The sequence below is a fragment of the Cryptomeria japonica genome, chromosome 10 (genome assembly GCF_030272615.1).
Source record: "Cryptomeria japonica chromosome 10, Sugi_1.0, whole genome shotgun sequence".
Classification (NCBI taxonomy): Eukaryota; Viridiplantae; Streptophyta; class Pinopsida; order Cupressales; family Cupressaceae; genus Cryptomeria; species Cryptomeria japonica.
In genome coordinates this window covers 791,340,598-791,368,156 of record NC_081414.1, presented here as the reverse complement: position 1 = coordinate 791,368,156, position 27,559 = coordinate 791,340,598, and the positions used below count along the sequence as shown (strand labels likewise).

Genomic DNA, 27,559 nt, shown 5'->3' with positions numbered 1-27,559 from the left:
AACAAAGATGCAGACCATCAAAACCAGCATAACTAAACCTGCTTAAAAGAACCAAGGGACTTAAAACAACTACAAACCTCATACCAAGAATTACTGTATAACTAACAAAATACAAATCCCCGAAGGAAAGGGGATACAAAATTAATCATTCTTTGATGTCAACCTCCTCCCCTTTGGGAAAGAAGGGCTTCCATAGTCAATAGAGAGTCATCAGTGATTACATCCCTAGCTTCTGGCCACAATATTTCTGCTTCTGATTTCCTACCTATGCATTTCTTAAGAGAAAGGGCTGAGAGTACCTCCTGAATCAAGAGAGAGAGACAACCCTAGCTGTCACCCAACTCCTAAGCCTAAGAGAGAGTTTAAATCTCAAGGTTCTCAGCTTCACAATTCATAATTCACTCAGTTAACTTCTCAGCTGCCTCCAGACTATCATTTTCAAACAAAGAGTTAGAGTCCTTGAGAGGAAAATATCTGCCAATAGAAGATTGGTTATCATTAGTAATCCATTTGTGTAGTTTTTACTTTCCATACTTATGCCCAGGATTGTTGTTGGGCCCACAATTTGTCGTTGTTTTTTGGAATATCATTTGTGAGATGGTATGAGATTCTCTGGATGGCAAAAGGTCTTCCCCTCCTTAGAACATTTAGATTCCATACCATTGTCATCATTAATCATAGAATCAAAATCATAATGCTAAGCCATCTCAGCCAGCTTCATAGCCTTCAAAATCTCTGACTTCCAACTGAAAACTTTTATCCTGTGCCACCATTAATAACCATGATTCCTCCATAAGAAATCTCCATCTAGAGTGACTGCTTTCTTGACCAAATGTTGGAGCCAAAAAAAAATGGGAAACCAGTGAATGTGAAGAGTTACAATCAGAGATTCTGTGACCAAGCTGATTGCATCTGAAACATTTGAATGGTAAATCTTCATAGTTCACATTATAAGCCCACAATCCTTGCATTGATAGGATGCAAAAGGCATGAAATACTTGTTTGTAAATATCTGCAATAATGCAAACCCACACAAAACTATTCCGGAAGCTTTCATCCTCATAGTCAAATTTTACAAAAACACCAAACTGCTTGGAAAGTAATTTGACAACAATAGATTTTTTGAGATCCAAAGTAAGTCTATAGAAACAAATCCAAAGGGGAACCATTGCACTAATCCCTTAATCTGGGTTGAATAAGGGACTTCATGGGCACACATACAATATGACATCTCTGAAAAACCTTGGACCATTCGACTGCTGCATGTGTATTCTAAATTTGTATGTTGGTGATGCTGCATGTGTATTCTGAATTGTTTGATTTACTGAATAACATTGGGTTGCTTTGGAGTGTGGTTTTTTTCTCCGAAAAGGGTTTCCCCCATGGTTAGAAGAAGTGTCATGAAACTTTATAGGAATAAGAAATGGAAATGCTAGGCTGGTGTACACCTTGTATTAGTACACCTTGTCTTATTGTATATTTCTTATTTTATGTTCATATTGTTTGTACTTGCTATAGTTATAAAGATTAAATAACTTGCATGATACTCTCCTGATTAGATTGGTGTTTGAATCATTTTCATGTATCTTGCTTCATTTCAATGAGTTCTAATGAACCCAAAACACAAATTTTATGTTTTGAGATTTTTGAAAGATATTTACCCCTCTCGATGTTCTTTGTCTTCAGGAGATGAGGGTTTTTAGATTTTTTCTTTCAATTGTATGCCATGTCATATGGCTAGATATTATCTATTGCAATAATAATCATGAGCAAGGTTAGGGTGTGTTGATGTGATTTTTAGCACAATTGAACACAGAATAAAATACCAAAAGCATTCTATCCTCTCTTGATCAAAATCTTCATGGATGCTAAATTGAATGATCAACCAAGATGACTCCAAGGTTTCTATAGTCAGGTTTTGACGTGTGGATAGCTCAATTGGTTGATAACTTGATGTGATTGCTGGTAATCCAAGGGGACTTGCGTTGAATACTTGAATGTTGAAAATTTAGATGTTGTTGGAAGATTCTAACTATTTGCTTGGAAAATAAAAGAGCAAAAGAGATAGGGTTCAAGAAATATAATCTAATCCTAAGAATGCAAGAGCAATGGATTCTAAGTTTAGTGTGATCTTCTAAGGAGAGCGAAATGATGTTCAAATCACTATCAACAACAAGGATACCATCAAGGCAATGCATATCAAAGTGTGAATAGCAATTGAAGTTAAGCTCATTTAAGGATTTCAGTTGACCACACAAGGCAAACTTACAATTTGCAAATTGCTAGTGGTATGGATATATGATTTTCACCATTGATCATGCACAAAGTTCTTTCATTCATCTAATTATCATTATCTAACATGAAGATCCAACAAGAAACCATGCAATTGTAGAAGAAACAATACATTTCATCATAACTTCAATGAAAAGGAAGTCTATTTACAAATTTGGCAGCAATTTCTGCCTTCTCTTCCTATACTACTCTTGTTGCTATCTGCTATTACTGAACTATTAACTTGCTTACTGATCTATTAACTATTAACCTGTTATTAACCTTAATAAATGAGAATATTTGAGCCTCTTATAGATAGCTCTTTACAATGAGTGGCTCAAATTGATTCACAATCGATGGCTGAAATTACAAGATGGAAACCCTAATTACGGTTTGTTACAACAAACTCCTTTTGGCCAATGAGAAAATTACATTTAGGTTCAATATTGAATGTGAACCAATAGAAAATGATGTTAGCTATCTCAAATTTTGCACCTTTGTGGATGAGTCAGATACATTGCATTTGGACATGCTAACATGGAGCCTGCTGATTGGGTGAATAGTGATTGGGATGCCACCCTCAACCTGCTTGTACTTGATAGATTTGATACATCATCATGAAGGAGTGTTGATGCCTTGGGCAATATCTTTTGATACTCAACATCTTAAAGCTTGGTCAAATTGCCTTATCTTCTAACTTTGATTAACTCTTCTGAACCTATCGTCTTGTCTTGATCACTTCGCCTTGGAGCTTCCAACTGGCTATACTGGCAATGATTCTTGGATTTCATGGGCACACATACAATATTGAACAATTACTTATAGCCAGTGATAGCTTGTGACAAACTCCTAGATCAAGAGGAGTTATGCTCGACTATGCTTGGGATGGTGTTGTGACGTATTCACACATCGCCCCATTGCAAATGGGGACCCCTGCGTTTTGCTTTCTAGGGTTTGTTTTCTAGGTATTTTAGGGTTTTGTCTGTTAGCCTTTCCAAGATGAGTGTTGTCGAGGGGATTGTTGGATTGCAGGCTTTGCTTGAGCTAGGGTGAGTCCACAGGGCCCCAGAATTAGGGTTTCTTTGAGAGTCTTCCTTAGGGCCTGGTTTTGCTCTCGTTGCTAATTGCGTCTTGCTTTGTGAGTGGGTACCATTCTTGAAGGTCCGAGCTAGGTCGAGTTGGTGAGTGATGAAGTTTGAAATGTCATCCTGATCTTCAAATGCCCTAAAGTTTGGCTAAGTCTGGAATGTCCTGATCCTGAAATTTGACTAAGTCTGGAAAACTGAAGAATCCTCCAAAAACTAGATTTTGCAATATAACTCCTAGAGGTCCGAAACCACTCTCAAACATCCTGAAAGTATATATGGAATATAACTTAAAGTATAGGTTTCTTCTTTCTTATACTTAAATGTTATATTCCATAAAATGATCCTGACAGAGAGACCAAAATGTCAAATTTCGCTCCTGACCCTTCCAAAGGGTCCAGAGCAAAATTCTCCATAAGACATTCTACTTTGACCAAAACCTAGAACTAACACATTCCCAGGCTTAAATGAAGGTAAAAACGCTTGTTTGAATGAAGAAATGTGAAAATGAAGTCAAGGATCCAACCCAAAAAGTGATTTTCGCTCCTGACCCTTCCAAAGGGTCCAGAGCGAAAATCTTTGTATCTCTCATTTCCTTTCAAATTTTGACTAAGTGTTGGTTTCTAGGGCATGTTGGGGAATGAATTGGTATGTTTTTGCCTTGAGATGGAGTTGGCTGATTTTGAAGAGCAAGATTTTAGCCTAAAAGAAAATTTCGCTCCTAACCCTTCCAAAGGGTCCAGAGCGAAATTCACTATAAACCTCTTTTGCTACTTTGTTTGGGATCCAATCCTTGTTCCTTAGGTGGAGAATGATCTAAGTTTTCTTCTTGAGGTGGTTTGGAGTTGGAGAAATGGAGAATCAAGCTCAAAACATGATTTTCGCTCCTGACCCTTCCAAAGGGTCCAGAGCGAAAATCTTCATGGACCTCATTTTCTTCCTTGTTAGGCCAATTTCTTAGTGTCCAAGGCATGTTGGAGGAAGGATAAACATATTCTTGCCTTGAGGAATGATGGAAAGCAACAAAAGATGAAATTTCAAGCCTAGAGAGGGAATTTCGCTCCTGACCCTTCCAAAGAGTCCAGAGCGAAATTCCTTGTAAACCTAGTTTTTTGACCTTGCTTAGGCTTCAATCCTTGTTCCTTGGATGAAAAATGATGAAATGTATCTTGTAAGGAAGAGTGGATTGAAAAAATGAAGGATTTTAGCTAAGAAGGTGAATTTCGCTCCTAACCCTTCCAAAGGGTCCATAGCTAAAATCCCTTATTTTCCTAGCAAAGTCAAGTCAAACTTGGGTTTTTGTAGCTTGGATGGGTGAGGATAAGTGTTTTCTTGCCTTTTAAGGTGGATTCAAGTTGAAATGATGGAGGAATAAGCCTAAAACAAGATTTTCGCTCCTGACCCTTCCAAAGGGTCCAGAGCGAAAATCCTAAAACCCATCATTTTCTCCAAAATTTGTACCAAGCCATGCCTAGACCAAGGTGAGGGATGCCCTTGAGATTGTCCTTGAATTGATTGTTGTCTCAAAAAATTATGATTTGGGGCTAGAAAGGGAAATTCGCTCCTGACCCTTCCAGAGGGTCTAGGGCGAAATTGTGCAAAACCTATCTTTTCCCTTAATTTCATGCCAAATCTAGTGTGGATCATGATTAAAGAAGGCCTTAGGAATGACTCCAAATTGTCAATTATTATCAAACTAGAAGGAATTGATCCAAAAAGTGATTTTCGCTCCTGACCCTTCCAGAGGGTCCAGAGCGAAAATCTTGAAACCACCTATTTTCCTTGCAAGTCTAGTCAAACGTTAGGTTTTCATGGCTTGGATGGGTGTGAGGAGACATGTTCTTGCCTTTTGAAGTTAATTGGTGTTGAAAATGATGGAAATTAGCCCAAACCAAGAAATTCGCTCCTAACCCTTCCAAAGGGTCCAGAGCGAAAATCCTAGGATCACTTACTTTCTTTGCAAGACAAGTTAAAATTTTGATTTTTATGGCCTAGATAGGAGTGAGGCAATGTGTCCTTAGCCTTGGAGGTGAATTGAAGTTGAAAGGATGGAGGAACATGCTCAAAACTTGAAAATCGCTCCTGACCCTTCCAAAGGGTCCAGAGCAAAAAACACTAAAACCATCCTTTTCTCCAAATTTTGTGCTAAGTCAGACCTAGACTAGGGTGAGAGAAGCTATTTGGAATGCCTTGGAAAGATTATTATCCACCAAAGATGCAAATTTTGAGCTAAAATTGGAATTTCACTCCTGACCCTTCCAAAGGGTCCAGAGCAAAATTATGGATAGGTCCTGTCCCTGGCTAGTTTCTTGAGCGAATTCTCCTTTTTGGGCCTTGTGAAGATCAAACCAATGTTGCCAAGTTGAGAAGTGGGTTCAATATGGGGGATTCCAGATGAAGTGAAGTGAAGAAAGTGAAATTTAGTGTGAATAGGAAAGCAAAAAGTGAATTTCGCTCCTGACCCTTCCAAAGGGTCCAGAGCAAAATTCATCAAAGTCACTATTTCCTCTTTGTGTCAAGACAAGATTTTGATTCCTAAGGCATGAAAAGACTGGAGAGAGGTTGTTTAAGCCTTGTAAGATGAGTTGAAGTGAAGGAAAACAAGCAAAAAGAGAAATTCGGTCCTGACCCTTCCAAAGGGTCTAGGGCGAAATTCTCCAAATCAACCATTTTTCCCTTGAGTGAAGCTAAAATGTTGATATCTATGGCATGGTTGAGGCTGGGTGAGATATTCTTGCCTTGTAGGGTGAAGTGAAGTAAAGGAAGTGTAAAATAAAGCCTAAAGAAGGAATTTCGCTCATGACCCTTCCAAAGGGTCCAGAGCAAAATTCTCATTATCACCTAATTTGCCCATGTGAGAAGCTAAAAGGATGGATCCCTAGACTTTGTTGGACTAAAACAAGAATATGCTCACCTTCCAGAAGATTTTGGAGTGAAAAAATGGGGTAATTGAGGCCTAATCAAGAAAATTTCTCTTGACCCTTCCAAAGGGTCCAGGGCGAAATCCTTTGAAACTGATATTTTTCACCTTGTTGGGGACAAGCAAGGAGCTAATTGTGAGGTAACGTTGAAAGGAGGTCTAAATGAGCCAGGAATGCAAAATTCACTCATGACCCCTCCAGAGGGTCCAGGGCGAAATTCTTATAGGGTCTGTCCCTGGAAAGAGTCTTGAACTAACTTCATTTTAATATCTTTTGTCGATGATTTAAGGTGTGAAATATTATGTTGAAATGAATTTATTATGTGTCCTTGATCATCTTTTGATTTGTTTTGCAGATGAAAGAAGATCAAGCCAAGACAAGGATGACCTTCTCCAATCCAGCATCATCAAGGACGACCTCCTCCAGTCCGGCATCAACAAGGACGACCTTCTCCAGCCCAGCATCATCAAGGACAGCCTTCTCTGGTCCAGCATCATCAGGGTCGACCTCTTCCAGTTCAGCATTCGAAGGAAAGGTACACCATCCATCCTGCACATCGAAGGCAAAGGAAGTTAAAGCAAGGGTTCGTTGAAGAAGCAGACAGTTTCAGAAGAGTTAATTAAAGCTAGCTTCTGAGCAACATCAAATTGAATATCTACCAAGTTACAAGTGTCAGACAAGGTGGCATCCCAGTCATCACTCCTCCAGTCGGGTTGGTCCACTTCAGCATGTCCAGATTCAATGTACCTGACTCATGGGAGATGGCACAAACTTTGATGTACCTACCCTGATTCTCCATTGGTTGAATATTCCAAAGAAGACATGTGTCCAAATAATGCAATTATTTCATTGGCCAAAATTGAGTTTGTTGTAACAAACCCTAATTAGGGTTTCATTGTAAAATCTTGGCCATTGATCTCAAATTGATCTAAGCCATTGAATTGTATTGTGGGCACTATATAAGCCCTGGCTCCTCATTTGTAAAGGCTAATAGTTAGTCAATGGTTAGCTAATAGAGAATAGTTAGTCAATAGTTGATAGTAGGTGAATAGTTAGCTAATAGTGAATAGTCAGTTGATAGAATAGCAAGAGAAGACAAAGATTGTTGCCAAGATGTTGTAAAAGACTTGTAAAACTTCATTGAAGAAATGGTGAAATCTATGGGTCTATTCAACAATTTGCATGGTCTTTATACTTCTCAGATTTGATTTCATGTTATTAGATGAGTGGAAGAAATGTGTTTGATTGATGGTGAAATTTGTATATCCATACTACTAGCAGTTTGTTGATTGCAGACTTGCCTTGTGTAGTCAACTAGAATCATTCAGCTTAAGCTTAACTTCAATTGTCGCTTCTTCATTGATATGCATCAGCCTGATGGTGTCTATGCCTGTAGCGATGATCTGAACATCATAAATCTTTCCTCCGAAGATCGCACTAACCTTGTGGAGATGGTCCTGGGATGTCAAGACAAGACTTAGTTAGAATTTCATCAAAGGTCATTCATTGCTCCTACATTCTTAGTGTCAGAATTAGATCCTTCCCTCGCCCTCATCCTTTTTTCTTTTTTTCAAAAATCTAGGCTAGTGAAATCCTATGATTCCAACAAATCAGACGTTTAGGTTGTCAAGTGTAAGTCCCCTTGTGATTCCAGCAAAATCACATCATACCACAAAGAGCTTATCCACGAGTAGAGAACCTACATACAAGAACCTTGGAGTTACTCTGACTGATCCTTCGGCGAGATCTTCAGCAGTCAGAAACTTTAGTCAAGAGAGGATAAGATACTTCTGGGTATTTTATTCTGTGTTTGGTCGTGTACAAAAGACACGTCAACAGATGGTTAATGATGAAGTGCCTAGCCACAATGGTTCCTGTTTGAATTTTACAAAATCTCTTGGGATAATATGGGTTGTGACCTATTTAAAGTTTATTTTGAAGCAGAACATTTCAATTCTCTAGGTCCTATAATCAAGAAAGGAAAGATCAAGTTCATGGCTAAAATTGGGGATTTAGAATTGATCTACAATTAGAGGACCATCACTCTCTTGAATGTCTCCTATTGCCAAGTGTAACGCCCCGCCAAGGAACCCTAGAGGATATGAGCAAAATACATCAATAATACAGGGAATTTTTTTTTGAAGTATTTAAGTGTGAACTTACATATTGTATGCAAGGATAATGCTCATACCTCAAGATTAGGTCATACTGTCAATAAGCGACAACTCACAAGTGGAAGGTTTAACATCTTAAACTTCTAACAAACAAAGGGTGAAGTCTCCCAAACTCTAGGACAAGGTCAATGGGTGTTTAGGGTCACACAAGGCCATCCTTGAAGATGCAAGGCTCAAGTCAACAAACTGAACCATCCACTAGGTCCTAAGTGTCATTGTTGAGCCCCGACGAAACCCTAGTCGCAAACGGACACCCAAGATTTCATCCCAACTCCAACAAAACCATCTCCACTCACCTCTAAGGGTTCCCCGACATTGCTACCTTCACAACGTACTGAAATAGGGTCAAGAACTCATGACCAAACTAGGAGATGTCTAAATCAACGTCCTCAACTACACAAACCACTTCTACGTTCATTTTAGAGCACCAATAGAAGTGTTCCTACAACATAACCAAATAGTATAAGAAATGATGAACATACGAGATCATAACTTGTGCCTAATTCTAACACTGGAGCACATAAAGATACACTAATCCATATCATTAAGTCATAATTACACCCAACTCCTCTTGGAGTGTTCATTACATACATAATCAATGATACAATACATGTTTCAATATACAAATAATTATGTTCTTATAAGAAAGAGAGAATGAGAAGGAACAAGTGTTGAGGAGGGTGGAGAAACTATCTGAGCTGATCACAATCCAAGTCCACTGGTCTCCAACGGTGGTTTGCAATGCCACCCAACCATGTGGAACCCTTAGGTCCACCCCACTGTGCTCATGGAGATAGTCACACAACCCAAATAGTCATACAAGCATACAGGGGAAGAAGTAGGCTATCTCAATGCCAATAAAGGAGCATGCACTTAACATGAACCTCTCAATCACAAGAATCATAATGCAACATCAAGATAAGAGAAGAAGGAGCCATAACCACAAGGAAATTCAATTCACGTACAAAGTGAGGATGCACTCAAGAAGGAGGAATAACATCAATTCATCAAGTATGAATCAATTCAACATCCAACACCTCAATAATCCAATAACACCATGGCCACATACAAGGCTACCACATGAATCCAAAATGAAAGATCACCAACATGGAAGGTACATCATCTTTTAGGTGCTACTCATATCTATAGGGTTGGGTACATAAAGAACAAGAGAGTGGAGTGTCATTGCGTAGCTTGAAGGGATGGCTCATGCAGAACCAAACATTCTCTCATATGGACAAGAATGTCAATCATGCAAGAACCAACACCACATGTGTTGGCATACCACTCCGAGTAAGAACAGTGCCTACATGTGTGGGCATGCCTTCCCAAGACTTCCTTAGCCTCGTACTAGCGCTCAAGGAAAGTTTAGGGCACCAATTATCTTATTTAAATGTTTTAACCCATCCCGAGTTTTATTTAATGTTATCAATTGATTAAGAAACTCCCCAATGTGATTGTCTGCATACCACTTTGGGTCGGGTGCACATTGGTAGCCACTCCTGTCATCGACTCTACTACCCACCCTAGGCTCAATGAAATCCAAAAACATGAAACCAATGACAAAGATATCAACTTTGAAACCAGGTTTTACATCAATTTGAGACCAAAATCATCAAATATACTCAATTGCCCAAATGGCCAAAATGCCATAAAACGGATCCAATACGATCCTAAGTTGAAAATCTCATATATAAACATATCATTCCACATTATAATATCAATTTATAATCCACAAAATTCACTTTATCAAAGGCCAGTTTGGACCAAAAACCAATCATGGAGACCATCGAGCCTCAACGAAAGAAATGGAAGGAACATGAACAATTGCGCAAGACTGGGCAACAAATGCGCAGACCATCACTAGCGGACCTCTAAAACTCAAAAATTTGAGAAAACCCATTGATTATCATGCACCCAACATCAAAAAAACGCATTCAAAATGCCATTCCAATAATCCAATAAAATTCTGAAGACGTCTTTCCATATAAACCCACAATTTCATAATGTCAACATACGATTCATAGAATCGCCCAAATGAAAATCTATAAAGAGGAAGAATGCTTAAATTCACATTACAAATCATTTGCAACTTACAAAAGTTGATTCCATTAAGAAACAAGGGAGAAATTAAAGATCCTACCTCAAAACTTGATAAAAACTTCTAAATGAAAATGCACAATGAGCGCACCAAAAGAGGAAGAGATTTCCGAACAATCGGTAGAATTCACCACTCCAAATCCTTTGAGCCAACACCCACAAAAATCCACAAATTCAATCTCCCAAACTCAACAATTCAAATTCACCATGTAGGATTTTGAGAGCGCGATGAAGAGAAAATAAACTGCAAATACTATAATGTCCCTTTTTGTAAATGCCCTAGTTTTTTTCCCTAAATCACAATTCCAAGTAACTTTCCTACTAGGGTTGGGAACATAAAATTAATCATAAGATATCTCTAATTTATTGGGGAAATTCAACCATAGGGAAGCTAGAACAAGGTGACTCAATAAGGTGCCTTAGAGATCCTCTACTTTAGGTCCAAGAGTGGATATACCATCCCTCTTGGCCTCATGTGACCCATGCCATCCATATGAGGTGGTGTATCTAGTGAGGTCTTCTATAACCATTCCCCTTCATCTTGCCAACCATTTCTCACTCCCTATGTTTGGACTTCTTGGTATATTAATTCACCATGATAAAGGGATGAGGAGTATTCACAATAGGGTGGCCCAGAAGTCTATCCCTTCTTAAGCTCAAAGGCAGTACCCCTTGTACCCCCTTGGCCTCATAGGACCATTCGGTCTCCACCTTGAAGAGTACCCCATTGTCGTTCCCCTCCTTGTAATCCCTCATTACCCCTACCATGGTTGGAAAACAAAAATATATATAGAACATCCTATATTATGTCACGTATTCTATATATCTATTAATTAAATAGTCATAAGCAACAGCACAATATGAATCAGCAATGAACAGATGGAAATAATATTCATTATGCTATATTAGACCGTCATAAACAACAATGCATCATTAATCAGCAGTGTGCAGATATAAATAGTATTCATTTTGCTATGTATAGGAACTCGTACCAAAACCACAATATAGAATTGAACTACTGTATACTCAATTTCTTAATAGATGCCCAATCTGATCTCCTTCGGTGATTGATTGATTGAATGAATGAATTCCTTTGAAATGATTTGAGGTATTGGTGAGTGATGATTAAGTTTTTGTTGATTTGATAGAATGATATGCTAATTGATTGTTTGCTTGATTTGAATGATTGGAATGATCTCTTTTAGACTTCATTGGTGAAAGGGTCACCACCTTTCATAAGACTTGAGTCACCACCCTTCATTAGAATTGAGTCACTACCCTTCATTGCTACCTTTGAGAATAATAAATTACTCTTCAAATTGATCTCCCTTCCATCTCTTCCTCAAATGAACCTTCTTCCCTTTATATCTTTGAGGGAGAGGTTACATCTCTTCATCATGCCTACCCTTTGGCAAGAGACACAACCTTTCACAATTTCCACCCTTTGAAATAGTACAACCCTTCATAATTTGTTCCCTTTGAAAGAGAACCTTTCTACTTTGAAATATCCCCTGCTCATAAATGACTGAATATGCAAGGAATATCGTCAACACTTAGCTAGCAGCTTGTTGTTCTAGTTTTCTGTCTGTAATATGTATAATCTGTTATGCGGTTACTAGGCTGCAGTATAACTTGCGAGTTATGTTGTTCATGGCTCAAGGAATTTTGTCAAACAATTCATTCACAAAGTCTCAGTCTGTTGGTCTTAGTTTTAGTCTGATTCAATGTTGTTTTACGGCACTAAGGATGCTTGCAAATGATCACTTAAATTGTCTAAACTAACAACACTTTGCATAATTACTTCAATCCAACACCACTAACACATATTCATGACTTTCAAGGGTGGAATGAATGTCTACAGCTAATAGGCATTTAAACAAACAATTGGCATACCACTAGATAAATAAGTAACATATAAGATCTGAATGCAACCTTATTACTCCTTGATATTTTGAAACAATGGTCTCCTTACAATGACTCAAATGAATGCCAAACACTTATCAATTAACAGTGAGCTTCAGAATGTCTAAAGACTTAAGACAGCCATTAATGCATGCATACAACTGAGAAATTCTTAGAGATTTTGATACCAAAATGAACCTGGTAAAATCGCCTAGCTGAGAAATGGAAGAAGCAAGCAATATCGCCAATCTTTAAGCCTCCAATGACCAAATTCGACCCTCCTACCAAATCGCCCCTGCTGCTGTTATGGAGGTCTGAGAATTATCAATTCCTAATGCCAAATTCTTCTCCTTGCTTCCTAGAATGAGCGCTAACCCTTCCCAAACAAATTATCAATGTCAAATGCCAAATCGGGTGCAAAGATGTGTGTCTATGAACCAAATCGTGGAATATAGCAGACTGGTACAATTTATATTCAGAATTGATTGGTCCCTAAACTCCTCTTATTCTTCCTTCCAAATTATCCAAAAAGGATCGCCTATCCTCCCTTGTGCTAGCGCTATCCTCCAACCTTAAATGTGATGCTTTAATATTGGAGTAAGAGCAAAATCGTGGAAACAAGAGGTCTGGTTTGATTATGATTTAGAATTGAAACTACCCCTGTAATCACCACAAAATCTCCTCCAAATGCTTCTACAAAAAATCGTCCTTCTCTAATGAAAATCAATGCACTTGGGATGTCCAATATAATAATCTGAAAACACCATGAAAATGTAATAATCCCAATAAGCACAATATGGAAGACTGAGTTGTCTCCCACTCTCAGCTGCAACCCCTCCGAAGGTCTTTCACTCCCTCAATTATGCTATCAATGCTCCCTCAATTATGCTATCAATGGGAGTTTTCGTTCCCAAAGACAATACTCTGCAAACACCCCCTTGGTTCTACAAAACTCAATTCAATATCAAAAACCAATCCAAAGCTGCCTTGAAGCTCAACTAGATCTCCCTTTATACTTTTTCAGTCCATCTCTAGAAGCTTCTAGAAATAATATTATTTTAAGTTACTTTATGATATAATATTTAATTAAGTCACTTTATTAAATTAATTAAATATAAAGTCATCTTTTAATTTTTTAATATATTTGATAACTTTATAAATAATTAACTTAATATTATTAATTAAAATAATTAATCAAGCTATCCAAAAGAAATATCAATAATTTGGACAACTTAACTAATTAAATTAATTAATTATTTTTACTCCAAAAATGGGGACATTACATACTTCCCACTCCTTTCTTCTTCCATTAATCCTTCCTTGGTTCACATGCTTCCATTCATTTCTTCCCCCCTCCTTTTCTTTTCAAATGATCTATTTTCCCTTTTATATCTCATGTCTGAGAGAATCATAAATCTTCATTCCATGCCTTTTGAGTGATCCTTGAATAATTAGAATGATCTCTTCTATACTTCATTGGTGAAAGGGTCACCACCTTGAGTAAGACTTGAGTCACCACCCTTCATTAGAATTGAATCACTACCCTTCATTGCTACCTTTGAGAATAATAAATTATTCTTCAAATTGATCTCCCTTCCATCTCTTCCTCAAATGGACCTTCTTCCCTTTAAATCTTCCCATGTGAGAGAGAGGTCACATCTCTTCATCATGCCTACCATTTGGCAAGAGGCACAACCTTTCACAATTTCCACCCTTTGAAATAGTACAACCCTTCATAATGTTTGCCCTTTGAAAGAGACACAACCTTTCTACTTCCCATTCCTTTCGACTTCCATTAATCCTTCCTTGGTTCACATGCTTCCATTCATTTCTTCCCTCCTTTTTTCCTTTTCAAATGATCTCTTCTCCCTTTTATATCTCATGTTCGAGAGAGTCATAACTCTTCAGTCCATGCCTTTAATTTTATTATTTTGTGTTTTAATTTATTATTATTAAATCTTATTTTAAAAAGGGGACATTACAATTTCCAAAATATAACTCACTTTTGAGTGGGAAATAAAATAATAATAATTTCAACTTAAAACTCAAGAATCACAAAAACTTCAAAATGACCCCCAAGATAAAATCATGGAATTTTCATTAAATCAAATACATATAAGGCACATTTAACCATTAAATATTAAATCACCACTATCATATTAAAATATAATTAATATAAGTATGTAATCGCGACAATTTACAAACGGCTGACTATGCACGAACAATTATTACGGGTCTTACACAAATATGCATTAGGGTAATCAGACTTAATGAAACTAGTAACCGGGGGTTTAAACACATATAATTAGGCAAATTGTCCAAATTAGGAGCAATGGCTATGGTTGGGTAACCAAATTGGTCTGTGTGCTATCTCCTGTAACCACCGTTGGGGAAGGGTACGCTCAGACCTACGAAGCCAAGTGGAGCCGATACCCAGTACCTGTAGCCACTAAAACATTCACACGTCAAGTGTACCTTCTCATGCACGCACGCACACACACACATATATGTATATAACTAAAATCATTGGAAGGGGATTTTAATGTCGTATGCATTCTCATATATTTGAATGATGTGATATCTTCCCTTTCAAGTCCAATTATCAATTAAAGCACATTAATAGTAATCACATCTAATTAATTGCATTAAATAATGAAATCAATATTATTTAATTGCAACGATGAGCATATAAATATTTCTTGAATAGGGTTGACATCATAACATCATCATCATCATAATGATCCACTAAATCTAACATGTATCAACTACATCGATTAGCATTTAATACCATAAGACACAACTTGCTTCATTTAATAATTAATCGAATTCACATTACATTTCCATATTAACATTGATATTTCAAATCACAATAATACTCTATCTCAACACGTCTTCCCAATGCCGAAATCACAATCTAAACCAGGTAAAATATCACCCACAACCAACTCATAATCAAAATCAAAAGTAGAATCATTGAGTTCTTACAAGTCAAAGCCAACCATAAAGTAAGAACCCATAAGCAACATATGGCAAAGAAGCCTCAGAAACTAAGGTTACAACCACAAATATCTACATCACCAGAATGCCAACAAGGTACAACCGTAGGTAAAATACCGAGACCACAACAAAAAATATGCAAACAAGAGGGGTATTACACCAAGCTTTAGCCTTGCAAGTCAAACATCTCCTCCTATTTATGATTGATCCTTCATAGATTAGATTTATTCAAAGTAGATAAATTTTGACAATGTCATTGTAGTCTAGGAGGGTTTAGAATGAGAACAAAAATTAACCAATAAGTGCTTTTTATAAAAAATGATTTTGAAAAAGCTTATTATAGGATTGAACAACATTTCATTCTTTCCATGCTTAAAGCTTTTGGATGTGATCCAGCTTTACGTAGTCGGTCTAAATGCTCTTTGTTGATGCCTCCACTTGCCTAACCAGCAATTTGACCATTTGGCCTCTTTTGTTCTATTAGGGTTGACCTCTTGCATATTCACTTGATGTTCTTGCTGCTGAATGTTGGACTATCTTCCTACCAATGTGTTTGGCAGCAACGTTTCAAAGGAATTTCTCTTCTTGGAACTATGTTGTAGTAATCAGTCAAAGGGCACTTTGTGGAAGACTCCTTAATGCTCATTGAAGATGAGAACAGCATTTGAGTGTCTTGACACTTTTTTGTTTTGTTTCGGACTCCAGTATCTAATGGAACAAGATGAAGTATTATTGTCGATCTTTTTCCCATTTCCTAGCTTGGCTCCATACCTCGAATGGAAACCCATTGAACACAAGGAAATTTTTTTAATTCCTAGGAATTCCTTTTGCCTTCCAATCTTTCTAGTCCAGCTCCAACAATATATTATAGTCAAAATCTACATCTAGATTTTCATTGGGCCAATACAAATTTCATTGTCAAACTTTGGATTTTTGCTACCTACCAGGAGATTCGGGTGGGCTATGCCTTATTGATGTCAATAGGTAGGGTATTTCTCTTTGTGCGAAATGGATTATCAAAGTATGTGATGGCAATGAAGCCTAAAAATTTTTACCATGAAATTGCATTGCCATATGTGTATGCTATTGGATTCAATTCTCTTTCTATTGCTTCAATGCATATGAAAATCAATGGCACCTTTGTTGCCAAAAGTATTTGGAAAGCATGGGAATCTATTAAGCCATGTATGTTCTGGAATGGAGACAGATTTTACAATGATTTATCTATCACCCTACACTCAATATGGTGGCCTCCCACTCTATTGTTTCAAGACAAACCTTGGGTGGCCACTCCCTAGATTCATTCCCTCAAGTTCTTCAGAATGAAAATTGGAAATCTTTTGGATTCTTACTTCGAGATAAATTCCATATGGCTTTTCAATCCTCAAGCCAAGTCCAAGTATAGATTAAGATAGGTTGACCATGAAATCTACCAAAACCTATGTTCCACGATGTTTTGGGAACAAGGATGGTAGGATGCATTTTGGGGATTAACCTAGTTAATCTATATTAAATGCCATGCTTTCTCTATTGAAAATTCTAGAGCAAATAAAATTTAAAACTTTAAAGATTACATTATTGCAACCATAAATATAAATATTCAATTATGTTGATTTCACCTAGTTGAGTTTTACATTGATATGCAATGGCTTGTAAAGCTTGTGGTTTCCCATTAAAAAAAATCTCTACTGCTAGCAACCACAAAATTAACATTTTTTTGTATTATATACAAATGATTATTTATTCTATTTAATTATCTAACCTATATTAACTATACTAATGAGTAATATTCCAACATTCTTGGTATTTGGACATTCCTCAAGCTTTTTTGAAAAGATTGGAAGTGGTTTGTCAATTAATTAAACTTCGAAGAAAAGTTAAATATGGCTTTCTTCTCATGCCAATAGTGGCATGTTGTGATGCTTAAGTTGTTGTGTTGTTGTTCTTGCCATCAAGGTTCAAGCCCCACCGGTTCATAGCTCCGGGTTAAAAGCGTTTACCCCTAAAAAAAAAAATGGCTTTCTTCTCATTTGTCCATGGTCCAAAATATTAATAGGAGATGGTCCTTACAATCACTTAACTTTATCTAGGCCAAACAGTTTCAAACAAACTAGAAAGCTATTGTGGAACCTAAAATTACTCATTTCACACATTGTTTGTTTTACCAAGGTCTTCCAATTGGCACCCATTTGATTCATCTTGGCATTTCCAACCCAAGGTGTCCTTGTGGGCAAAATAAAACCCTTTTCATCTTTTCTTGAATTACCCTTGTGCTCAAAATGCTTGGCAATGGATATGTGATTTTAACTAGCCTTTGAGGCCGAAATTGTTCGCATGGCATAATGTCTTGCTAAGATGTGGGATCAAATTACTTGTTGAGTTTTTGAGCTATGACATGCTTTCATATTGGAGAGTCTTTTTTTCATTTGGAAAAAGATCGAAATTATACTATTTTCACTATTTTTATTATGGATACTAATTGTTCTTGTAGGCACCTAAAAATGGTCAACGCTTGCGAAGTCATACTTTAACATTGGCGCATTGCCTTATTTTAGGTTTTTGCGTCGCATTAACATTTCTTCTATGTTGCGTACTTGTTCTTTATCATTTGTGAGCATCGAGTCCTTCTTCTGCATTCCTCATTTTTATCACTTTTGAATTAGGGTTTTGTCCTCTTATCAATCTTGTCGTTTTGAGATCGATTTGTCATCGATCCTTGTCCTTGTCAATCTCGTCAATTTTGCGATCGATTTGTCATCGATCCTTGTCCTCTTCAATCATGTCAATTGGCGCATATCAATTTGGTCTCTTTATCAATATTGGTCAATTTGTCAACCAATTTCAATTGTTTATCAATCAAATCATTTATCAAGTCAGAATCATGATTAAATCAAATCTACATCAATTATCTTTTGTCAAGACCCAATCTTCTAAGGTTTTATGATTTATTCATTTAATCTTATTTGCCATTTTCCCTCTAGGTTAAATAATTTATTTATTTATCCTAAGTATTCTTGTCACAATTAAATATTTATTTAATTGGCTAATTAATTCCCCCTCTTTTTGTGAATTAATTAATGAATGAAAAATTATTAATTAATTCGCCTAATTTTCTAATTTCATCAATTTCTAATTTCCTAATTTTCATCATTTCTAAATTCTTAATTTCCACCTATTTTCTAATTTCCTAATTCTAAATTCCACCTAATTAAATTGTCTCTAGTTCTCCCTATTTTTGTGCTTCGGTGGAAGCATGAATTTCTCATGCGTCATACTCTTGGCATAGTAAGATGTCATAAGGTTCTAGTTCTCTAGTCTTTGCATTGGCAATATGTCATAATTCATGACATAGAAGGTGTCATAACCTTCTTCTTTCCACTCAATTGTGCCATTTTTGAAGTCAATTGCTTCTAATATCCATTTCATGCTAATTTGATCTTTTCTCCAATTTATCTATAAATTGGATGAATTTCTTCAATCAAAGCCTAATTGATAATCACATTATCGAATAAATTAGATTATCGAATTTCTAATCACTTTGTCAAATCAATCACGCTTCGAGTACTCTTGTGCCATTATCTTGTCTACTTGCTTTCATCTCATGTGTATGCACTTGAAGGTGAGATCCACAAACAAAGGCTATTTGGAGAAGAAAGAAGAACAATGGAGCCGCATGAAGGAAGCATTCAGATCTACATTTGGTTTGCATAGTCTTTAGTTTTGAATGTTTTTGTTTTCATGTCTTTATTGAGTGTGTTTAGGATAGATCATTGCATTTGAGCTTTCGTGATTGAGCTAGACTAATATTGATTTGCTTTGATGATTTTCAGATTCCTATCTACAGTTCTATTTACTTTGAAGCATTAGTGATCTCTAATGTGCTCATGCAATTTCAAGTTCAACCTAGTAAGTTTGTGTTGGACCTCCAACATTTTTAGACCCTTCTTGTTCATTGGGGGAATGAACCTTTCATTGTTGCAAATGTTCTACCTTCCTTGTCATGTTGTGCTAGATTCCCCATTGAGACTAGAGGCATAACCCCTTAGAGTCCTCACATCATTTCCCGTAGTCATCAGAGAGCCACTACTATATCTCCATCATTGCCAATGAGATAACTCTTTGCCTGGACTCTGCTTCCACCTTAGCCTTCTAGTTATCAAAGTGGTTTATCACCACCTCCACATCACTCATCCACATCCGCTCAATGGCATGGTTGGACCATTCCTGATTAGGGAATAATCTCTCATTGTTTCATCACCAAGATTTGCTCAAAATCAAGCCTAGGAGGATCCTAAGGATGGTGACAATGTTACTCATGATGGATGGAAACCTATGGATATTGAAAAGGATTGCTAGATGGTGAGTGGGATAACTTTAATGGGAAAGACCCCCTCCCAGTATTGGTGTTGCTCTTGTGGCTTAGTTTTTTTGATTTACATTTATTATATTGTTTTGTTTTTTATTAAAATAAGCAGCAAAACAAGGGTGTTGACCCAGTATACAACAGCTCGTAGGTGGCATGAAAGAAAGGCAGCAAAACTAGGTGCTTGCCCTATACAAGCTCAGGTCTAACAGGCCATCAATAGCAAGTCGGAAGACCACTATTAAAAGGCATGCCAAACCAACAACAACATAATATCTATAAACCCAACTCAAGAGTGGAGAGAATCACCCATAACTCGACACGGAAGAGTTTGGTGGGGGGAGGACTTACCTTTTTACCTGCTACAAACATCAATCCAGGCAATACTATTTTTAGAGACATCATTGCAAGTAGGATCAAGCGAGGAAATCACCTCATAGTTTCTGACAGCAATAGGAGTAGACTGTTGTTGCAGAACAACACCAGAAGCAAACTGTAGAATAGGAACAACAAGAGTACAATCTTGTTTTGTTAATATGGTAGTGGTTACAATTATGAGGCCATAGAATTTTTCAATTTGTGGCTTTTTCCATTTTTTGAAGCCACGTGTTTAATTTTGCTACCAACTCTGTTGGTCTGACTTTAGGGTGTGATCCCATGCTACCCATTTTTCGGAGGATTTGGTTGTATGCTTTAACACTTGCATTTTAATATTCTGTCAAAAAAATGTCACTGCAATTAAAATTACAAATTACTACTCAATTTTATAGGGAACTATTATAAATGCAAATGTAAAAAGGAAAAGAAATACAAAAATTTTAGCATACTCCTATCTTGCTACAAAAAAAGGTTGGATTTAGCCTAATTAAAGGACAAAAAAAATTTAAATCGTAGGATAGACTAAATCAACGTTGACTGATTCTGGTCTCCCAACTATCTTTACTGTATTTTTTGTTAATGTGAATCCAACATGGTTTGTTATTCAAAGGGAACGCTTCAAAATATAGATTTTTATCATGTTGTCAAGTGAGTTCCCATGTGCCCATGTTGTTGCTGGAGGATCCAAATAGATTTTCTAATGGTATAGAAGTCAAAAGTGGTAAAGAGATGGATTCACCGTCTATTCCAATTTTTGGTTCACTATCAAGGGAAGCTCCAAGTTCCAGGCCATCATTTCATTTTTTCTTGCTCTTGAATTAGGTTCATTAATGATATTTCAACTTTTGATTAGTAAATTATGTTAATTATATGTTAATCAAGTTTTGAAGGGATCTCAAAACCCTTTACAAAATGTTGTCTAACAAGTAAGCACACCTAAACAATAGTAGATAATTTGTCTACACAAAACAACAAAAAACAGAGACAAGAAACCAAAAGTAGAGGAGCACAACTATAGCTTCTTCAGAGTCTCAGCAACTTCCAATTCTTACTACCACAGGTACGAATACTTGGCCCAGCTTGATAATTTTTCCTTATTTTCTTGAATCGTGTGCTCTTCATAAAGGTCCTTCAACTTTTCAATTAGAATTCTTAACCCCTCAGCACTATTTTGGATTGTACATTGGCTCACCTTAACTACCCACTCAAGGTTCTCTTTTATGTCTTTGATATCCTTTTCCAAGACAACGATTTTTCTATCCCATTCCTTTTTCTAGTGTCCACACTATCCACAATCTGTTTGAGGTCATTCCTAAGGGCACTCAACTCTTTTTCCATTTTTTCCACATTAGGGATGGCTTCCTACCCCTTCATGATTTCAATCTCATCCTTCCTTTGAATCTCATTTTGGCTCCCCATCCATTCCTGCATGACAACCAGCTTCATGTTTATGCGATTGATCTCAATGTAAAACCATTGTCATCCTCTGTTACAAATTCACCGCTTCCCTAACATTGCTCAAAGCATTTGATAATTTCTTCCTATTGGTAGCCCTAGAAGCAAGAAGGGGAAACTCCATGGGAACATTTAGAGTAGGATCGGGAATAGAAGGAAAAGGAATCCCTATTCTTGGCTCCACCATTATAGATTTTCCTTTAACCTTGTTTCTGTCAAACTTATTGATCTTGCCGTCCTCGTTCAGCTTAGCTTCAAGATCGGTGATATCTTCATCAGTTTCTAACCTTTCAGGACTAACAATTTTCTCTTTCCCTGTCCTCATAGAATGGGATTTTCCTTTTCACTTAACACTAGTTATCACCATGGTTTCCTCTTTACCAACAACTCTTTTTCCCTCTTCATCACCTTTCTCATTCCCAATCCTATAATCATCAAATCACAACAAATCAGTTTCCCCCTTCCCTTTTTGATAGGAACTTAAGGAGTATCATCCCTACTCTTTCTGTTGTTCCTAGGAGTAATATTCTCTTCATACTCCATGAACACCGAGTGTGAAGGGTTGCCATGAACAACTTGGATTGAGTTCCTTGTATCTTCCCCATCACTCTAGTCCTCATAAGTCTCTTCCTTCCAAGATTCAGAGGAATCCTTATCCAAAATTTCTTCAACCATAGGCTCCTTAATATTTCTAGGCTTGGCAATTTTGTCCAAGGTTTCACCACTAGCAGTCGTGGCTTTCATATGATTAATGATCAACATTATTAGAGCTTTATAGATGATGGGAAATTAAGGATTTCTATTGGTTCATTGATGGAGTGCTCTAGGGAGTCCAATAGATAAAAAGGAAAAGAAACATGAAATTTATGCCTAAATTGGCTCAATGGAGTAAAATGATACCCGTATATAGACTTGAACTTCCCCTCAAGAGTCATGTACCTCATCACAATTTTTGCTACCACAGTCCAAAAAGGTTAAATGGACATGCATTCATGGCCCAAGCGTAGTTTAATCAACTTTCTTCTCTCGTTGTTCTTGTAGAAAATTTGCAGAGCCTCTTCCCCAACCTTGCAGTCTATGGAAAGGCCAGTCACCTGGGCTATGGATTCCTCATTAACAGTACTCTCCCACTTGAATGTCGAAATCTTTATCTTCTTCCATCCACAAACAAAGACTTCAGTCGACATATGGTCATTGCCATGAAATTTTTCCATGTATGGGACTAAGCCACCTTCTTTCAAAACATTCCACTTTTGAGGTTTGTAGAGGACCCCAACACAATTGGAGGGTTCAACCTTGTTATGATCTACCCCCATCCTTCTCAAACAGCCTTCCTCACTGTTAAAGGATCCACTTTGCCAAATATCGCTATAACCCCAATAGTCTCTATCCTAAAATTTTAGATGGTAGCTACTAGAAATACCCATGAGTGTGTGAGCTTCCCTTCTGTCATCATTACAACTTCACAATTTAAATTTGCCATTAGGAAGGTAATCATTAGATAGCAAGATTTTGGCTTGATTAGGGACAGCCGCATACTCCTCCCACAACTTGAAGTTATCATAATTCACCCCAAGATTTGCAAAGGCATAAGCTGATTTATTTCCTTCATGGTACACGTGAGAATTCCAACTCATCAAAGACTTCCACCAGTTTGGTTGCAGATTTGATCAAAATGTCAATGGTCCAGCTAGGATTTTGTGTCCTTTATACATTGAATAATATTTAGGGAGTCCCCTTCAGCCCAAAGTTTTGTAAAGCCCTTGGAATGGACAACCTTTATGCTATTGTAGGCTACAGCAGCTTCTGCATAAAGGTTAGTCTGAGATCCCAGAGGGAACGCCAAAGTAGATATAAACCTGCCCTTATCATTTCTTAACGCTTCTATGTTGATGTGGCTTCTCTTATCAAGATTTGAAGTAGCTAGCTTTGAGTCCTCAATTTTTAGGCATGTTTTCCTAATTGCTTGTCTAGGTGTAGTAGTTTTTTGGTTGGAGCATTTGTAGTTACTCTTAATCCTATATGCCATCAAACCTTAAGATCATTCTTCAATAAGCCATTTGGTATAGATAGTTGTTAAATATCGATACCGGTGGTTATTATATATCCATGCAATTCAGTTTTACAGGAGAAAGGAAGAATAAATTATAATAATCTACTAGTGATCAAAGTGAACCGTTGTCACTCAAAAGGACAACCAGTTACAGTCAAAGAACAGTGCAAAAGGAAGGAACTTTACAAGTTTGAAAAGTGACTAAATAAAAACTATGGAAACTTGAGGGATGATAGCAAAACAGGTAAACCATGGCCATATCACCCCTAGTATAAATACAAACAGTTGAATATTATCTGATCTTGAATCTGATTCAGATACTGATGCATTTCTTTATTTTTGTGGACCATTAGTCATTGGGTATTTAATATTTTATTTGGGTTTTGCACTTCCACTTTACTTTATAATACCTTGGGAAACCTTTTTATTTGTGCTTAGTTGTTCCTTTTTAGCTCACTTTGATTTCATTTGCAGATGTGAGTTTAGTATATTATGTTATTGAAAATGTCACTCCTAGCAAACTATAATCTACATGTATTTCTTCGACAGGAACACAAGGAAAGTTAGAACAGTCATCATGTTACCATGGAAGAAGCACAGAAGGATCAAAACAGTCTAGAAACAATGGAAAAAGAAATGAGGGAGCACTTGGAAGAGGCAAAGGAAAATAAAACTGAATACACTGAGCAAAAAGAAAAATCTGGTGTAAGGAGTAATATAGAGAAGAAAGAGAAGACCAAGGAAAGAGATGAAGATGATGTCCATGATGAGGATAAGACAGGAAAAGATGAGAAAAAGAATAAAGATAAGGATAAGAATGAAAAAGATGAGGAAAAGAATAAAGATAAGGATGCAGATGAGGATGAAAACAAGGACAAAAAGATAAAAAAGGACAAGAAAAAAGATGAGGACAAAAGCAAGGAGAAAAAGAAAGACAAGGAAAGTAAAGATAATGATGAAAATGAGGACGAAAGCAAGGATAAAAAGAAAGAAAAGGGAAAGAATAAAGATGGGGACAAAAGCAAGGAGAAAAAGAAAGACAAGGAAAATGAGGAGAAAAGCAAAGAGAAAAAGAAAGACAAAGAAAATATGAAAGGTAAGGACAAAAGCAAGGAGAAAGGGATAGATGAGGAAAATGATAATGAGAAGAAAGATATTAATGACGATCAAGGTATTGAAGAGATAAAAGAAAAGAACAAGAAGGAAAAGAAGAGTAAAAAAGAGAAAGAGAAAGGGGAGGGAAAGGATAAAAAGAAGGATAAAGATGAAGAGAGTGGAGGACTAAAGAATGTAGAGAAGATTAAGAAAAAACTAGTGAAGTTGGATGCTAAGCTGGCAGAAATACTTGAAAAGAAAAAACTACTCATGCAAAGTCTTAAAGAAGCTGAAGAGATTCAAAGGCCCACTGAAGAAAAAAATGCCTCTATTATTCATTCCGTGGAGCATGTTACTGAAACATTCAAGGAGGTTACGGTAGAAGATAAGCTCCAGCCACTAAAAGATAGCATTTTGGTTGGTGAAAATTTGAAACCTAATTAGACAGTTCTCACTATATCTGTTTGGAGTCGATATGGTTCTTCATAGACATTGCATTGCAAATATACTAAAAGACCCATGATCAGCTATGTTAGGTGGATAATTCAAGACATTTTTATCTCAAAAAGTTAGTATATGTTTTAATTAAAATTTGAAGCTAGAAGTTACCTTGTCTTTCAAGGAATCTGGGAATTTGTTGTAATGTACAATGACAAACAACAGTATTTGTAGAGACAGGCATGGAAAAATGATGTTAGAATAAAATATGGTGTAATTTCGTTAGTATATTTAAATTTGTTCATATGTAAAACTTATTTTCACGTTACGAAGGATTTACTTAGATACATAATGTGTCTGTTATTTGTTTTGAACAATCTCTACAATTTGAACCAGTTTTCCTTATTTTCCAGGATAAATAAAATTAAAAAGTAAAAGAACTAAAAGGAATAATCCCATAATTATGTGAATAGTGTATGAAATTGCACCATGGCATTATATTAGCTCTTAACTCTAGATTTATTTTTGCATGCATACCATAACATAGTTCATTTGTGAATACATATCAAGTAATATTAGTTATGCTATAGAAGGCTTAGGTGAAAAACAAACTTACCAAGTAGTATCAATCATGCCTAAAAGTTCAAAGAGACTTCTGCCCAGAAGCTGGCACAAGTCCCTAATTTCAGTGACAGTCTGCACAGCCATCTCATCTTAGAAGTGTGCAGTTGATAGTTGATACCGAACAAATTATTTTGAATTTTAAGCAAACCTTTTTGGCATTTGGAAATTATCAAGCAGTGTGTTTAGTATTAATTCGTCAAGCCAACTAAAAATTAATGAGAAAGTTGCATGATGGTTTAATTTAGTTTGAGCATCGACACTCCCACTTCAGGTTGCTTTATATCAGTCAAGTTTATCAATCTCACACAAATTTCTCAATTGCCCACAAATTGATCTGGAAAATGTTATAAATATTGTAGTTGTATCTGGACTTCCTACCAGTATTGGAAGTTCCATTAAATTTTTATCAAATTTTATGCTATGTGGACCAGGGTTCCAAACCTCTTTGTTGCCTTCTGCAATCAAATACAACCAAGTAATTTATGACTTTCCTATTTTTTGAGAGTGTCTTCCATCTTTTAGGGATAGATTGTTGTCACTTGATAACAAACTTGTTTAATAGCTTTAAATGATCCAATACAAGAATCTAAAAGTCCATTACAACAAACCAGATGTATAAGATCCAAGCAGCATTTGGAAGAATCATGCTAGCAGTAATGATTGGGAATGACAATAATTGGAAAGGCAATCAGTAGATGTCATGAAGTGATTTATATGATGACAAAGTTTAAGTACAGACCATTGTAGTTGCCTTTATAAAGTCTGATGCGTTCTTTGTTTTCAGAAGTGCAAGCGATGAGATTTCTTTTAATCTTGACTTTGCATGCATCAGGTAAGTGGCCAACGAGAACATTGATTCTTGGCAAATGAGTCTTGAAAGCGAGTCTTGATAAGTTACACATGTACTATAATCTCAAAGGTTAAAGGGAGTTGCCATTGGGGGACGGATACTATAAAGTCTTTTATTCTCTATTGGGAACTTTGTATATGGGTATCTTATCACACATTATTGGAACAATCCATATTTTAGTTCTTTTTGCATAGAACTCCTTAAGTTTCCTTTAAGATGAGTGTAGGTATAGTCTTATACCCACCATGTACCTTAGCTTTCTTTGATAGGTTATTCAGGTTACTAGTTATTTTCCTTTTTTGAGTATTAGGAAATTAGGAAAATGTAAGTTGTGCAAGCTAGCCAATCATAATCAATCTTTATTTGAAGTAATATAGCCAATATGATTTTCCAAGATTCAACTTAAGTTTCTATAAATGAAGGCTTCAACCCTTCATAATTTTGAGTGAGAAATATGGACAACATGAAGGATAAAATTGATATGATATTTTATCTCAACTTGTAGCGATTATTAAGGTAATGTAAACTTTGTTATTTGTTGTCATTTGAATACACTTTTATTGTGTTCATAGTGATTTGTTGGAATCCCAAACCTTTTCTTATTGTGGCATGAAATGAGAAGCCCACTTTTTCAAGATGGTAATAGAATTGACTTTGTGCAAGAACTACCTGTTGATGTGTTTTTTAGACACCTCTAACACAGAATAAAATACCAAAGGTATTCTATTCTCTCTTGATAAAAATCTTTGGATGCTAAACTATGTAATCAACCAAGACAACTCGAAGGTTTTTTTAGTCAAGTCTTGATGTATGGATAGCTCAGTTGGTTGATATATTTGTTGCTCCTCCAAGG

General features: G+C 36.5%; 1 protein-coding gene across 1 annotated transcript in view; it reads left to right on the top strand.

Annotated features, from left to right (window-relative positions):
• Nucleotides 1–25,522, top strand: part of LOC131039231 (uncharacterized) — a 34,674-nt gene extending 9,152 nt beyond the window's left edge. The window contains exon 2 of the mRNA XM_057971936.2: nucleotides 24,249–25,522. Within this exon, the coding sequence (XP_057827919.2) occupies nucleotides 24,285–25,238 (954 nt within the window). The 5' untranslated portion in view covers nucleotides 24,249–24,284 and the 3' untranslated portion in view covers nucleotides 25,239–25,522. The remainder of the gene's footprint in view (nucleotides 1–24,248) is intronic.
• Nucleotides 25,523–27,559: the final 2,037 nt, after the last annotated feature.